This window comes from Amblyomma mixtum, chromosome 1 (genome assembly GCF_055824585.1).
Source record: "Amblyomma mixtum isolate Tamu chromosome 1, ASM5582458v1, whole genome shotgun sequence".
NCBI lineage: Eukaryota > Metazoa > Arthropoda > Arachnida > Ixodida > Ixodidae > Amblyomma > Amblyomma mixtum.
The window spans coordinates 162,652,428-162,668,036 of record NC_143012.1 but is presented as its reverse complement, the minus strand read 5'-3'; the positions used below and the strand labels follow the sequence as shown (position 1 = coordinate 162,668,036).

The window sequence follows — 15,609 nt, the reverse complement described above, 5'->3', positions numbered from 1 at the left end:
CCTGTTTTTGACGAGGACTTCGAGACGCATATTTTATCGCTGTTCGCTCTGGAACCCCAAGCAAGCGTGCGCAGCGTGAGCGAGGATACCGGAGTCTCCAGGTCATCAGTTTGGCGAATACTGCGCAAACACCGCCTGCATCCGTACCACGTACAGCTTCATCAAAATCTGTTGCCACGGGACTTCCAAAACAGGACCGATTTTGCTAATTGGATTCTGATAAAGATGCAGGACGACCCGGATTTTTTGAACAAAGTGATATGGAGTGACGAAGCTAGTTTTTCGCGCAATTCACAGGTGAACCTGCACAATGCTCATTACTGGAGCGATTCAAATCCCTACTGGGTTTTACAGACGCAGCACCAGTACCAGTGGTCATTTAGTGTTTGGTGTGGACTTTTCGACGGTAGTTTGATCGGGCCTGTGTTTTTCGACCAGACGCTGACAGCAGATCGCTACACCAATGATATCCTCAGAGGACCCGTTGACGACTTCCTTTCGGATCTACCGCTCGCCAGGGCCACAAATGTGTGGTTTCAACACGATGGCGCCCCCGCGCACAGCAGCGCCAAGGCTCGGACCTGGCTCGACGCAGCGTTCCCGCAGAAATGGATAGGACGACTAGGTCCCGTGAACTGGCCAGCCAGGTCTCCTGATATGACACCTCTGGACTACTTTTTGTGGGGTCATATCAAGGACAAGGTGTACAGCACACCAACTTCCACACCGCAAGACCTTAAAGACAAAATAACGGAAGTCTGTTTAAACATGCCTGAGGCTGTCATACGAAATGCAACGGCTGATTTGGTTACAAGATGCCATAGCTGTATCGTCGCACAAGGTGACCTATTCGAGCACTTTTTATAATTGGTAAGAAACCGAAATGAAATGGAGTCAGGACAACCGCATGCCACGGCTGTCATCGCCGCACAGCCAAGCCATAAACCGCCACTTTTATTTTCTTTGCAACTGGCAAATAAAACTCCTCTCATTTGAAAACTTCGAGCTTGGCAGTCTTTATCGCGACTGCAAAGCGCAGCGCACTCGCTGCAATTTACACCGTCACGCGCGAACTGGCTGACACGGCCGAAGAAACCACCACCAAGATATCGGCCTGCCTCTGAAACGGGGCCGCCGAATGAATACCGGAGCTGATTTCGTTCACTGAAAGCACGGTTGAGAGCAGCACGATCGCGGCGCGCGAATGCGCTCGTCACGTGGTTTTTTTTGTATTTCGCGGGCTTTCTTTCGAGCTCGAAAAAAGAGGTACACGTAAGGTTTTCTTTATGGCGAATAATGGAATGGGGGTTTCTGAAAGTGCTCTCCAACTTTGCGAATCACACTTAGTGTCTAAAGTGAATATTAAAAATTTAAAAAAAATTATTTTAATTACTAGTTAAGTAATTGCAATACAAAAAATTTCCTGTGGTGCGCCAAATGCCTGTCACCAATATGCAGGTAGTTTCACTCTCCTGACCCCAATATTTCATTTTTAAACCCTTGGTTCAAGTTAGCTGGGACACCCGGTATAATGACGCAACTAATCTATTAAAGAGGTCTGCTTCGTTCGGCTACTGGCGTCGTGCTTTATTGGCTGGCTGCTGCTCTGTGTGTGCCAGCCGGCGATACAACAATTTTCATTCTTCTTCCGGACCTGATGAGTACCCTCAGGCAGTCCTCTAGTCATTGAATTGTTTTGTGTACATTTTATGCATTCTTTGTTTTGCTCAAAAAAGTTATCGCCCATTTCTGATGAGACAACAGCCATTAAAAAATGTATAGCAGCTGCCAAATCAACCAACAAAAAGAGGAGACGCTACACCAAAGAATGGCTTTTGCTCTGTCTTCTCTTGCATATACGCAGTCTATCACGGTACTGTTTCCTCAGAGACAACATCTTACCACTTCCTTCCAAGTCAACTATAAAGAAGTACTTATCTATGATGCGTGTTAACTGTGGTATTGACACCCGTTTCTTCTCTGCCTTCAAAAGAAAGCTGGCAACAATGAACAGTTTTAAGCAGCATGGAATTCTGATATTTGATGAGATCCATGTCCGCAAGGAAATGAAAGTTAATGCGAGAACAATGACCTATATTGGTCATGCAGACTTCGGAGACGAGGTACAAGCACCGAACCAAGTGGCAGACCATGGCCTAGTCTTCGTGTTCCGTTCTTTTGGTGAAAATTATTTCCAACCTATTGCAGTCTTTGCAAGCCATGGACCAACAAAAGGGACAATACTGGCACAATGAAGGCTATCCTTCTACTTGAAGATGCTGGTGCTGCAACCAACCGGTCAATGTGGAAATATTTCGGTGTAACAGGAGTTCTAGACGGTGCAAGAAATAGCTTTTTGAACCCTGCATGTGACGACCGTAATGTTTGTTTTTTCGGACACACCACATCTCATCAAATGTGTACAAAATCGCCTGTTGCAGTACAAAAGGCAAAACTTGATGGCTATGTGGAGAACGAAATTGAATGCAAGGCTGTGTTTGAAAATGTCTCCATGGCGGCCAGTGTGACAGATTGCATCATTTACTATGGGACAGGCTTTCTGTCGAGGAAGCTACTGAAAATCACGGGTTGTTCACAGTGTAAACTCGGGTTAGTTGCGACAGACAATGTGGCAAGAAAGCCTGAAGCAGCTATCATAATGTGCAAAACCCGTGGAGGGCTTAAACATCCTCACTCCGCGCTCTTCTACTTTATGAAGCAGACAGAATATTTTAGAAGCATGCTGATGACAAAGAAGTGTATGACGTAACCATTTACAACGCGCTAGAAATTCAATCTGTCTTTTCCGTGTCCACATCGTGAAAGACATGACGGCACAAGTGTTCCACTACTACATCGGAGTGCGAATGCGCCACTACTGTGAACAGCTCAAGAAAAATGAACCCAACAAAAGCCAAAACTGGCATAAGCAGTATGCCGCCTTTTTTAGGACCTATGTTCGTTTCCTGTAGGCATGAGGCCACAACGGGAAAAGTGTCTAAAATATCTTTTATATAATGGTAGTTATTGAAAAGTCCACGGCAGTTCCACTGTATAAAGAACGCCATTTTCTGTGGCTTTTTTTTTTTTTTTATAGAAGTGGGAACCTAAGTTTCTCATTTAGGAGGACCCATTATTCGGGTCCTTCCTTTATTTTGACGGTCAAGTAAGCTGTGCCGCCCGTGCAGGACGGGCGTGCCGGATGGTACGTCCATCGCCTCGGTGGAGAAGCTGGAGGTCCGCGGGGATGCCACACGTGTATTAACTTCAGACCTTCAGACGTGGTGTCGCCATTCACTAACATCTGCATGCTGCAAATGTGTACTTGAAGGTCGGTAATGTTGTACCCTCTGGAAGGTGGCAGCGGATTAAGTGGAGAAGACTCTCCGTTGCTTCTTTTGAGGCATCATGGCGAAGGCTGTGGCCCAGGATGAGCAAGATGCTTGCGGCTTTCGTGATCCTTAAGCCCAGGTAGAGTGGTTTGTCCTGGTTACAAATTGAAAACAACCACAATAACTGACACTTCAATGACATCTACTAAGGGTAGCACTGAAATTGCAACTTGCACCGAGGCTGCAGCGCCTGCGCTCGCTAACTGGGGGGGGGGTGTTCGTGCTCGAGGGTCAAAGGGAGGGACGACAAAGCGTTAACTCTCATATGCTATTTATTACACTTGCAAATAATACACAGAGCGCACCAGCTAGCTACAACACATCCACGAGGCATTCCTCGGGAAAACAAGGCTATGTAAAAGGGCTTCCGACCTTTAAATGAATAAGTAAATAAATAATTAGAAAGAAAATGAAGGGAGTGTTGTTCTCCTAATTCCCTGTTACAAAGAAGGAATGAACAGGTGTTATCAATTACTTTGCCCCTCTCCTAACTTATAAGGAGAGTGCGCGCCCATATATATATGCACAATCACAAAAGAATTAAAATATCACCATACCAGGTCGCTGTCGCTGTCTACAACCAACGGTGCAGTATCGTTGGCTGAGTTTTCCTCGTCCTCGCTGCTAGATAACTCCGAAGAATCCACGTCAGTACTGCTCGCGCTATCGTGCAGCCGGGTCGGTCGGTTCAGTCTCCGCTTGATCAGAGCCGTCACGGTCAGGAAATGCACTTCGTGACAGGGGTTCCTGCGCTGCATCGGGCCCTCCGACGACGCTCGGGTCTTCCGGAGAAGACTCGGCATTACCACCACCAGCTTGTAGCACATTACTGCTACTCTCTTCTTTCGGCGAGACTTGCGATAGATTATCATGAGCAGCTACATTGAGACGGTATTTTGAACGAAGTGGAACGTTGCACGTTAGATCAGTTAAATACTGGTTGTACTTTCTTTTGGGTGGCATGTCTGAGCGTTGGAATCTCGCGTGTTCTCCAAAGCACAGAGTGGGCACATCAAGACCGACCAAAATAATTGCGCGCGAACAAGAACGGCGCAACGCGTCACGGCGTCAGCGCATTCGCTGCATTCGTGCACAAGCATGGAGTGCATTGACCATCTCTCGTGACTCTGCGTCACCGCACTCTGTGCTCATGGCCTCCGAAATCAACCGTGCGCGCGCAGATTATCTCGGATGTTAGGGTCTGCTTACACGTTTTTCCGCCACGAGTGTAAATAAAAAAAATAATAACAAAGCATACTGCAACAATTATAGTTTCGAGCACTCAGCCGACTCAGCGGCGCAGGGTTAGTTACAGCAGACAATTTGAACTTGAGAGTAGGCTGCGGCTGCGCTGCAGAATCAAGCACAGAAGGAACAAGAGCGATGTGGCGGGCTAGTTGGTATTTTGCATATCCGTATAAGCAGCGCAGGTAACACGACACACGAGCAAAGAGAGACACACAGACGCACACACAGGCACTGACTAGTGCCGTGTTACCTGCCTGCTTGTACGGATACACAGAAGGAAGCAGACGACACCAGTAGTTGACGATGCTGCCGCAGAGCGCACGAGGAACCGCATGATGGCAACTGCCTCCACCCCGTTTCAAAGGGGGCGCTCCTATGTTTCATCCATCCATCCGTTTCAGGGTGGTGTGAGATCTATCTCTCTATCTCGCGACGGCATCATCGTTAGCACCGCTTTTCGTGCATGGTGTAACAACGCAGCTACGTCGTTTTCGTTATTTTGCGTTCATCATGCTGCAACCAACAATGACGCACGTTTTAGTAAAGTGGCAGAATGATGAAAAGTGGGACGTGTAGCCAGTGCGCGCTTTAGTTGATGCCAGTATCGGTGTGCGGCTCCTCACAGAGCCTCACTCCATCAAACAGTTGCGCGGGAAAATCACGGACGTCGTCTGGAAGGCTGGCGAGGCAGCCGCACCAGCTGAGCTGCTGGACTTCGGTGAGTGTCTTTAGTCACGAAAGCATTTGCGCGTCTAGGGGTTCGGGGACCGGGACGTTATGCGCATAATCTGATAATTGTACTACGTAGGAACGGACAAAACAATGGAGAGGCGCCGGGCAAAGTTGGCGGCAGCGCAAAGCTGCACCCATGTCGCCCATGTGGCTTTAGTCACTGAAGCATTTCTGCATTCAAGGTAGTATTGTGCGGTATCTGGCAATTGTGCACACAGGCGCCGAGGACGTTGAAATCCGCACGGATCCCGCCGCAGCTGCTGAGGTGTTGAGTACGTATACTTACAATACCTTTAGTTCGGCAAACATTTACACGGCCAAGGCAAGTATTATGTACATTATCTGCTTGTTGTACGACACAGGTCCAGAGACGGTGGAGCAGCCTCAGACCTCTGCCGAGCCGGCAAGGAAGAAACAAAAGGTGAGTCGATCGGATGCAATTTTTATTTATTTGTTTACAGTACACCCTACAGTGCCGAATCATCATGGCAAAGGAGTGGGTTCTGTATTAAAGCGGTGAGCTGAATAATAAAATTACATGAAAGAAGGGAGGACTTGGAAGCAAGTGTAACAAAACCAGTCAGATTAACCAAAAAGAATGAACAACGGAATTCAGTCTACTGTGCTTGATTTGAATGAATGATTGATTAAGCCAAAAAGGCATCTCAATCAGCACGCACACATTCGATGGGAAATTATTTCCAGTCAGAAATACATCAGGAAAAAAATTTATGCTTTCACATAGTTCATTCTGCGGGGTAACTTAATTAACGTACTTTAAAACTGTCCTGTCCTGTTTGAAATGTGGTGGGGTGCTTGGAGGTATTTTTCGTTTTCAACGCCTGTTGGTGTATATTGTGTGAAGTTTAAGCCCTTGCTTCTGTTGCCTTATATATAGGGGTTCTAATCTGATGTGCTTCTTTATTTAGTACTGTTTTTAAACAAACCTCGCTGTGTGGTTTTGTATTCCTTCTAACTTGTCCACCAGGTGAACCTGTTGCGGATATGCGGTCGCATATTCCAATTGCGGCCTTACCAGTGACTTGTTTGTGACTAGATGCCACTCTCCATTGCAAAACCCAGTGCCACTGTGGTCCAGCATTCTAGTGTCATACCTGAGTATGGGCCCAGTGCTAGCGGAAAGAGCGTATTCCCACTGCATTTCCAATGAATCTAGCCAACCACGGGCATCCCCAGCAAAAAACATTGTGAAAAACATGCTGGTTTCTTCCTAGAGTTCACCGGTTTTCGCAATAGGGTTTTCGACGAAGTAATGAGTAGAAAATGTCAGTGTCCAGATTACCTTTACAAAGACATTACCACCACTGCCAATTTACAAGTTCGCCCCGAGGTCATGCTGCATGGCGTGTTTGCGGCGACTGACAATGGTGGCTGCTGTGTTGCCAATAGCAAAGGCTCGAATCTAGCAGTCAGTGCTCAGCAGTGCTTTTGTCTGTACACTCAACACACAGGCATTCGTGCCCTTTGTGATCCACTATCTCAAGTGCCAGTGTAGCTCAGTAATACTTGGCCAATTGCTTGAAAATGAAAGGAACAAGTAAAAAAGCTGATGAAAACTACTGCCTCTGTAGGTGCCTGGTTGCAGTTGTGGTGCTGCAGAGGAGCTGAGGCAGCTTAAAGGATATACGGAGGAGCTTGAGGAGCGACTGAGGGTGGCAGAGAACAACTATGGTAAGGGTGGCTTTCATATCACAAGTTGAAGTCCCTTTTATCATGCTTTCCATGGTCGCTTTTGCCATTACTGTACACAACCTACTTTTGTCCTGTATGTGTTGAACAGGAAAGAATACTTGCATATATATTTTGTAAAAAAAATGATGCATAGGGCACTATTGCACAGTAAATTTTATACGAAATTGTACCGAAATTTGTGTTGTGTTCTTGAACTGTTGGTTTGATACCCCTATTATATTGGTTGCAATGACTTAGTGAGTCAGTGGCCGCTACTACTTGGCTCTTTTCTGTGGGGATTGACTTAGTGAGGGTTTTTGTGAGTGGACATTTAAACCTGAATTCTTATAATGAAAGGAGAGCTGCGTAGAGTGAGATTAAAACTGATGCTGTTTTTTTTTTGTGTGGACTGATGTGCCATGCAGTGTCTGTGCTCATCAAAAAACCTCAGGTGGTCTTATTTAATCTGGAGCTCTCCACTGCGATGTTTCTCATAATCCCACAAAAGAAAGATAACAATCAATGCTCGTTTATAGGCCGGCTTACTTATAACAGGAAGAAAGACTAGTTTCCTCTATTTTATATTTCTTCTGCTGCAGAAAACTGTTGCTACGCTGAGAAGTTGTATTTTCTCTTGAAATGCAGCAGACCTTCACCAAAATCTGCGAGGGGAGAAGCAGGGCCACTAGTATTGAGTCATGTTACGTTTCGTCCTCTCTAGAATTTTGCGATTTGGCCCGTCATGTAAATTTGTTTTAAGTGACAAGTGCAACAGTCACATGAAAGTCTTCACCCACGTTGCTTGTGTTGCTGCTCAGTTCTAGATTGCCATATTTCATTGATCACCTGTAAATGCCTTAAAAGATAAATAGTTAAACCACTCACTTGCCACCTGTACATTTAGGTTTGCGCTGTCATGACCACTGCCAATGTGCTGCCCTAGAAAAAACGATCCTTTTTGTGGGGTTGTGAGGCAGAACCATAAAACCAAAAGAAAAGAACGGTGTGCTTGTGAGATGCATGTTGTGCTGGTCATTTGATCTTGATTTTTCATTTACCTAATTGCTGTCACGTGTGGCATTTGCCCGCTAAGCAATTGAGTTAATAACGGAGTTCTCATGCTTTGCCAGTATGTTTCCTCTCTATCTTACATGCACTTTGTTCTGTTAATCGCATTGCTGTTTTTCTCGCCCATTCTTTGGATCTGACTTTAGGTTTTCCATGTTGTACTGCTATTTATTTATTGTGTACAGCACAGGGAAGTTTAACACTGTATTCATAAACACGCCTCAACTCAAACTTAACTGAGAGTGGTCTCACCTCCACTCGATTCGCCCTTCGAGGAGGTGAAAGAGATCGTCTGCATCTTCTTTGTTCAATTGCAGCACAAAAACTCCAATTCTTTTGACGTCAAAGAGACAAATGGTGTGTGCTCACGCCATTCTGACCAGCATGGTTAATCGCCACTGCCTCGCGCACCAGTTTGTCTCTACTTTTGCCGATACTCGTGAGTTGCGAGAGAACCATGTTGCATAACCTGTTTTGCTATTTTGTTTTACCTTTTGTATACATTGGAGGTGGCGTCATGGCCGAGAAGTCGGTCATGAGCCGCCTCCACGCTCACTGCCCAACGGCGCCAGCGAAATTTGCTCGCCACCTCCTGAAGGCGGTGTTCTCGCTCGACGAGCTGAGAGGCAAGTCCCTTTATGGAAAAGGGACGAATTCCAAAAAGGAAGGCCCCATAAAGGAAGCCCTGGACCCAGTCAGGGTCAATGCGGTTATTGGTAAGTACTTCAGATTTGATCAGTTAGTTAGTTATATTGCCACGAATCTTTTTAGCGTTTGTTTGTTGTATTTTCTTCAATCTTCAAAGCTGCTGGAACACCGCTTTATCGCTTCGTTTGTGACGCAAGACGCGCCTAGAATTATCTCAATTGATCGCATCCAGGCAGAGCCAGAATGTTCTAGTAACTTCCCAAGCTTTATCTTGAAGGTTCGCTATCAGCTTTAAAAAGAGCATGGCCGACAGCGGCAGGCATTCTGTTCGACGACCGCCGAGCACGCTTGTTGCTACGCCACCGCCGAGTGATTCAGTTCTTTGCGGGCGCAAGTCAGCCCGAATAAAGAGTTCTGTTTCAAAGACATCCTCGTTGTTTTCCTGTTCACCGGACTGCAGTCACCACTACGTGACATCTGGTGGAGGTGCTAACGGATGTCCCTGTCGCCCTCACCCCCTGGGAGCCGTCAGAGCAGCCCGAGCCGTCTCGAAGAAGATCCTGCGAAAGCCACAGAAGCCGTCCCCCCCCGCAGGCGAAGGGCGAAGCAGCCGTCGTCTCCAGAGGTGTCCACCAGAATTCGGACTGCTACCGGACCGCACGCGAACGAAGAAGGACCCCTCAATTTCGACTTCAGCCATGGCTACGACACCAGACCCCATTATTTTACACCAGCCCCGACTGCCGCCCACGTTCAACGCCTCACCGGGTGCGGATCCCGAGGAATGGTTGGAACAGTTCGAGCGTGTCGCCGTGTTCAACAGTTGGGACGACCAGACTAAGATGAGCCATGTATTCTTCGCCTTGGAAGGACCAGCAAGAATCTGGTTCGAAAACAACGAAGCTTCTCTAGCGACGTCGGAATTATTCAAACGGGAGTTCCTGAAGGCCTTCACGAGCACCATCAGGAAAGAAAGAGCTCAGCTGCTCCTACAGTGACCGCATATGTAGAAGATATGAAGCGCCTTTTTCGACGAGTCGATCCTGACATGGCGGAGGAGAAGAAGGTGGAGCTTGTGATGCGTGGTGCTAAAGAGGCACTTTTCGTCGGTCTGACCCGGAATCCACCGACGACAGTCGCAGAATTTACCACTGAAGCAGCCGCCATTGAGAAAACCTTGGAAGCACGAGCCCGGCATACGGTAACACGATAAACGGTAACAATAAGCTAAACTCTCTATTAGCAGACACAGCCTAAAAAGAGCAACAACCGTGACGACAACGCACCTAATGCATTGTCGCCGTCATCGCTTTGCGTACCCACTGCTTCAAAGGCAACAGCAACAACGATCGGACCTCGTACCACGTGTGCGCGTGATTTTTTTCTCATGTTTGTGAGATATGAAGACAGATTTAAAGCAATACTGCCGGTCTGGCTAATCAAAGTTTTTCACCGACTAGTGGAGAAGACTTCGACACTGGAAAGAAGCTACACGCATTTTGGTTGAGCAAGGATGGAGAAGTAGAAGGATACTGCCCAGCGTTCATTCTCGCACTCCGAGGTATGCCTTTGTATGAGATTACCTTAACTGTATCTCAAGAGTTTAATGGAGGGCAGCTTGATCAGCAGCACAAAGCAATGCGAAGTTTCTCATCCAATAGCTGTATTAAAGCTGTAAGTTGCTATATTTTAACCCATGAATGCAACCAATTTAAATCTGGAGAAAATTTTTTTTTTAGATACTGTTGATTCCTTGAGGAAAAAATAAAAATGAAGAGAGAACCACTGCCGTGTATCATTACCACCGAAGAAGAAGATGAAAGGGTGCCAGGTAAAAAGAGGGTGAGCATGCAGTCAGATGTGTATTGTTTGTATTCTGTATGCTTCTACTCTACCAACAAGTCACTGTATTTTCTACAGCAGAGCTTGCCACAACGAAAAGAAGCTCTGAAGAGACAAAAAGCTGCGTGCAGTAGCCTTCATTCCAAAATTATCAAGGAGCACAAACAAACCAGGGTAAACTTATTGGAGGATTGTCTTTTTTGCTTTACAAGCAGCATCACTGGTGGCAACATATTGGTGCATGTTATTTCTCTTCTCAACATCATAGTTCCTGTGCATTCTAATTTTTAAGACTGCAGAGTTAGGTGGCATGAAGGACGCCCTGGCTCAGAAGGCAAAAGAAAACCGGTGGCTGCGAAAAGAATAGCAGGATGCCAATGACTTCAATCGGCAGCTTATTAGCACTCTGCTAGAGAAAATTGGTAAGCACCTTTGGTTTTATTTTTTCGAGCCAGTTGGCGTAATACTTAAAACTTCAGTGACTTACACAATTCATGCTGTACTCAGATGTCTCCTGCACCTTGCTGCAGATGCTCGGTTGTATGGTACCCTGGATCCTTTCACAGTGTTCCCTTTTGAAAACAATTTCCAGGTGATCAAAAACTTCTTGCGGAAACCAGGATCCACTCTTGGCAAAATCTACAACAGAACTCAAGAGAATATTCATTTCATGAGGCCTTCTCTTGTCGCCTGTCGCAATGACGATAAGCTGTTAGGCAGTCACGAGGGAGCAGATCTTCCGGTGGAATATGCGTGTCCCCAACACAATACTATCACGTTTGACTCTCTCACACTGAGTCTCAAACAAGGCAACAACTGTTGCAAAATAAACAATGAAATTCTTCTTATTCAGAGAATAGCCCACAAAAGGGAAGGTAACCCATCTTTTTTCTTTACAATAAAAAAGAATGTCTTCGTGCCCAAAATTTGGGCCCGACATACAGGCTATCTGCTGTAAAACTGGCCGGCGGGGGCTGTACCCCAACATGAATGTAAACTGTTGGAAATAAAATTGTAATAGCCAAAAAAAATAGCCTTTGCATCATTGGCAGGCAGTTTCTGATTGTACGGTTTTCTGTACACCCACCCTTCCGAGCCGACAAGGCTTGGTATGGCTTCTGTGCAGAAGCTTTCACTCCTTATGTGTTGGTTGATTGAATGTGTGAAAAAACTTGCAATTTTTCCACAGAGTGGCCACTTTGCAGTTTTTCCGCTGTTGCACACAAGCTAAGTTTGCATGTTTCTTGAGCTCAGTATACGCTCTCATTAGCACTAGGAGTTAGTCATGTTTTTTCAGGAACCTGTCTTGCATCAGTGGCTGCTTCAGTGCTGTCATTTCTGTCTGTGACGTCTCTAGTAGAGTTCTTGTATTTTTGAATGAAACCTCCTAGCGTCTGTGTTTTGCAATGGTGCTGGGATTTCTGTTTGTGGCTTTTCTGAATCTGGGATATCTTTCTTGTTTGTTCTCGAGATGTTAGGTTTAATTGCTTTTTCAGTGGCAACAAATGTTGCTACAGCTTCAGACGTTATTGTCCTGGACAGAAGTCCATGAAGCTTTCGGCAGCATTTGTTTGTATTCTGGCAGTCGTTTCCAAAGCATGAAAACGTACTACCATTTCTGCACTTCATAAACTGAAAATTTGTGAAAGACTACACTAAGATAAAAATTACTAAGCATAACTAACATCTGAAATCACCAGACAAATACTAGACCGATTTTTCAGCTCTAGTGTATGCTCATTGTTGCTCTAACTGAAGGTTACATGTACGCTATAGATCTTGTAATCAAGATCAAATAATTCTGGGAGGCAGGACAAAAGCACTGACATGTTTTTGCAAAAATATTATAATAAGGTTGAATTTATAGAAGAAGGTACAGTGGACATTCTCCCCACATCCTGGATCAACGGGAAAAAATGCTTCTGGCCGCCTGGCCCCGATTCTAAGAGCTCTGCTGTCCAAAAGGAAAGAACCCTGGTGGATGCTGGAAAAGAACATAAAGGGCACATACAGTAAATTTGTTTATTTGCATATATGCCACAGCTTAGCATGAATCTGTGTCACAGTTCATACTACACTTTGTTGTACACAAGATTAACTTTTCTTTTTTCACTGCAGCGAATTATGCCAACGTTGAAAAAGAACTGGAGCGGGCTCAGTACACTTCAGACTTGGAGAGTGATTCACTTGGAAGGAGGAAGGTTATAAGCTATCATTTCATTTGTTGCATTTATTTTAGCACCAATGGGGTAAAGCTAGTTTTCTGAAAACTACCCTTCGTGTTTTTTGACAAAGGTATCAAAACCGAGTTGCTATGCCAGCGATGATGAGACGAGGTCACTGTCATCGCCACCCATTGGCTTCCCTGGGCCATCAACTGCACCACGTCCTTTGCAGAATTGGTCCAATGTTTAGGGGATTCCTCCAAGGTGTAGATTTGTAATGAGGGAGTAATTACTACCCAAGCGCAGGCCAGACTAAGACGAATTTTCCTTCAGCTGCCAAGTTTTTGTGGAAGTTGTATTGCTCTTCTTTGTAGCCATATGGCTGCATTTTGGTGGCCACTAAAGAGTAATTACTCCCTTCCTATGCTGCAGAATGCAGGTACTCACAGTGGTGACCCATATGATTTTTAGGCATCACTCCGGTATCAGTCCGCCGCATGTCATTCCTACTCTTCGAAGTCTAAGAGTCGCACAACGAAAGTGTGGTAAAAGGCAAAACGAAGTGCAAGAGTACTGGCACCTGTTTGAATGAAACATGCCTGTGTTCACATTGCTAGTATGGCAAACCATTTTTTGGGTGCCGACATGACCTGCGCAAACCGGCACGCTCGCCTCAGAGTATAAGTTTTATGCTCTGGCCTCATATTTCATTATGAAATTATTTTACCAGCACTGAACCTTGCAAATGCTATTTTTTTAGGTACTTTTAATTGTTCATGCTGAACAATACCTTGAATAGGTTGCAAAGAACATGCACACTATTCTTCCAGAGTTCCAGTACCAAGTGCTGAACAAATTTTCGGTGCTGCGCATTGTGCAAGAACAGAGGTGAGGTGTTTACTGTAATGAGTCACCAGTATGCAAGAGACAGCAGAATTTCCTGGTCACTGGCTTCAGCAATTACAGCTCTCTCAAGGAGTTCGGTGAGACTCTCACTGGATCTGAAAAGGAAATGTTTGTAAGTGCTTGCAGCTTTTTTCTCTTCATGCTTATGCTCATATCCAGAACTCTACTGCCTTCATATGTTTGGCACAATTTTAAGTAGTTGGTGGTCTGGAACCTTAAATAATATGTGTCCCTATGGCCTTCTACTGTGTGCCGCGCTCGAAGCGAACCGTTCTATCCAGGAGGTCGAGATCGACTGCAACACTAGTTTTCTAATAAATTGTCCTTCTTGCAGAATTTTAGTACGAAACGAAATCTGCAAATGTAAAATTCACAGCCTTGCTTGGCTAAGTAGCAAAAATATATCTAGCCTCAAGTACACCACAGAATTGCTTTGGGGGCCTGATCATAAAATGTTTGTCACAGGACCACAAAGTGACTGAGGTCAGTTATGTTCTTTGTGCAATTATATATGAGACATTGACCTTGATTGATAATTGAATGATGTTAGTAATCTCCCATCTTATTTTAGCTTTGAGAACTTGCTGCCAAAAGTAACAGTTCTTCGATAGCTTCTGATTGATGCCTGACTGATGACTGATACATTTTTATTTTAGTAAGTTTTTTCTTATCGCGGTTAATTGTAATATCAAACTGCTGATCATAAGTGACTGTGCCGCCCCTCGATCGACAATAAACGACAGCCGGCTCAGAAAGTCGACGCAGGCCACATGTTCTAGGCACACTGCATGGGTATGCAGCTGTACATGCAGATTCTCGGCGTTTTAAACAGTGGTAATCTGCATTGCTGTGATTAAAGAGAAAATAAAAACGCCAATAAACCCTAGGTTGTAGGCGCGATATTGCACCTCATCCGCAGGGTCTCGGGACATCATAGAGGCATGAAGGAGCGCGACCTATGTCGCCTTATTCATGCCTTTGTCCCAAGACATGTGCTGTACACTACCCCATACTTACAACTATCCAAAGATGACATGAACGCTTTGGATGCTTTGATTCGCAAGGCATTCAAGGTGGAACTTCATCTTCCCCTCAACACACCCACAGACAGATTACTAGGCCTGGGCCTCCACAACACGATCGGGGAACTGGTGGAGGCCCACCGACAGGCCCAATACATCAGGCTCACATAAACCTCCACAGGTCGGTATATCCTGGACTCCCTTGGAATCAGAATACCAGCCAACGACCCAACCCTCCTCGCCATCCCACGACCCCTTCACCGGGAGCTGTTTTTTTCACTCCGACTCCGAGCATGAGGACGCGCTTCGCATAGGCTCCGTAAATTATCGCTACCACGGCGAAACAAAACAGTGCATTAACCCAAGACTGGTACCAGACGAAGCGTAACACCATCCCGATTCCGTGGATACCTATCGCTACCAGGCAAGTGGGTCCTCTGCCGAATATTCGACGGAAACATTTTTCGGACGCCGTGTTGACAGCTAGGCATAGCTGCGACCACGGCATCGACCGAGCCGGCTAGGCCTAACGGCGACGCCGGTGACGAGTACGGTCACGCAAGATGATCCACGTCGTAGAAGGCGAAGCTGTAACGGAGGCAGAGCTTCAGGATGATGGATGGATCCCCGCCGCCCTCGCCGCGCAGAAGAAATACAGGAAAAATAGGCAAGCCGCCAACGGAACGCCGGCAGCAGACGCTGATGGGCCGGGGCGTCTCTCTGATCACAGCAAGGCGTCCAAGGATGGAAACTCTGCTACACCCAAGCCGCGTCCGCCGCCTCTATTTCGAGGCAAACCGCTGCCAAAACTCCCGCAAGACGACTACATAATCGTCGTACGACCACGAACGCCACTCGATCTGAAGACGGCATCCAGGTTGGAGATTGCCGAAG

At 46.0% G+C, this 15,609-nt stretch overlaps 1 protein-coding gene across 1 annotated transcript in view; it reads right to left on the bottom strand.

Moving 5' to 3' along the window:
• LOC149369585 (uncharacterized) overlaps positions 1-15,609 on the bottom strand; it is a 123,134-nt gene that overhangs the window by 31,548 nt on the left and 75,977 nt on the right. The window contains exons 3-4 of the mRNA XM_089559016.1: positions 3,950-13,788; positions 3,326-3,486 (exon numbers count right to left, since the gene is read on the bottom strand). Of these exons, the coding sequence (XP_089415142.1) occupies positions 3,326-3,486; positions 3,950-4,264 (476 nt within the window). The 5' untranslated portion in view covers positions 4,265-13,788. The remainder of the gene's footprint in view (positions 1-3,325; positions 3,487-3,949; positions 13,789-15,609) is intronic.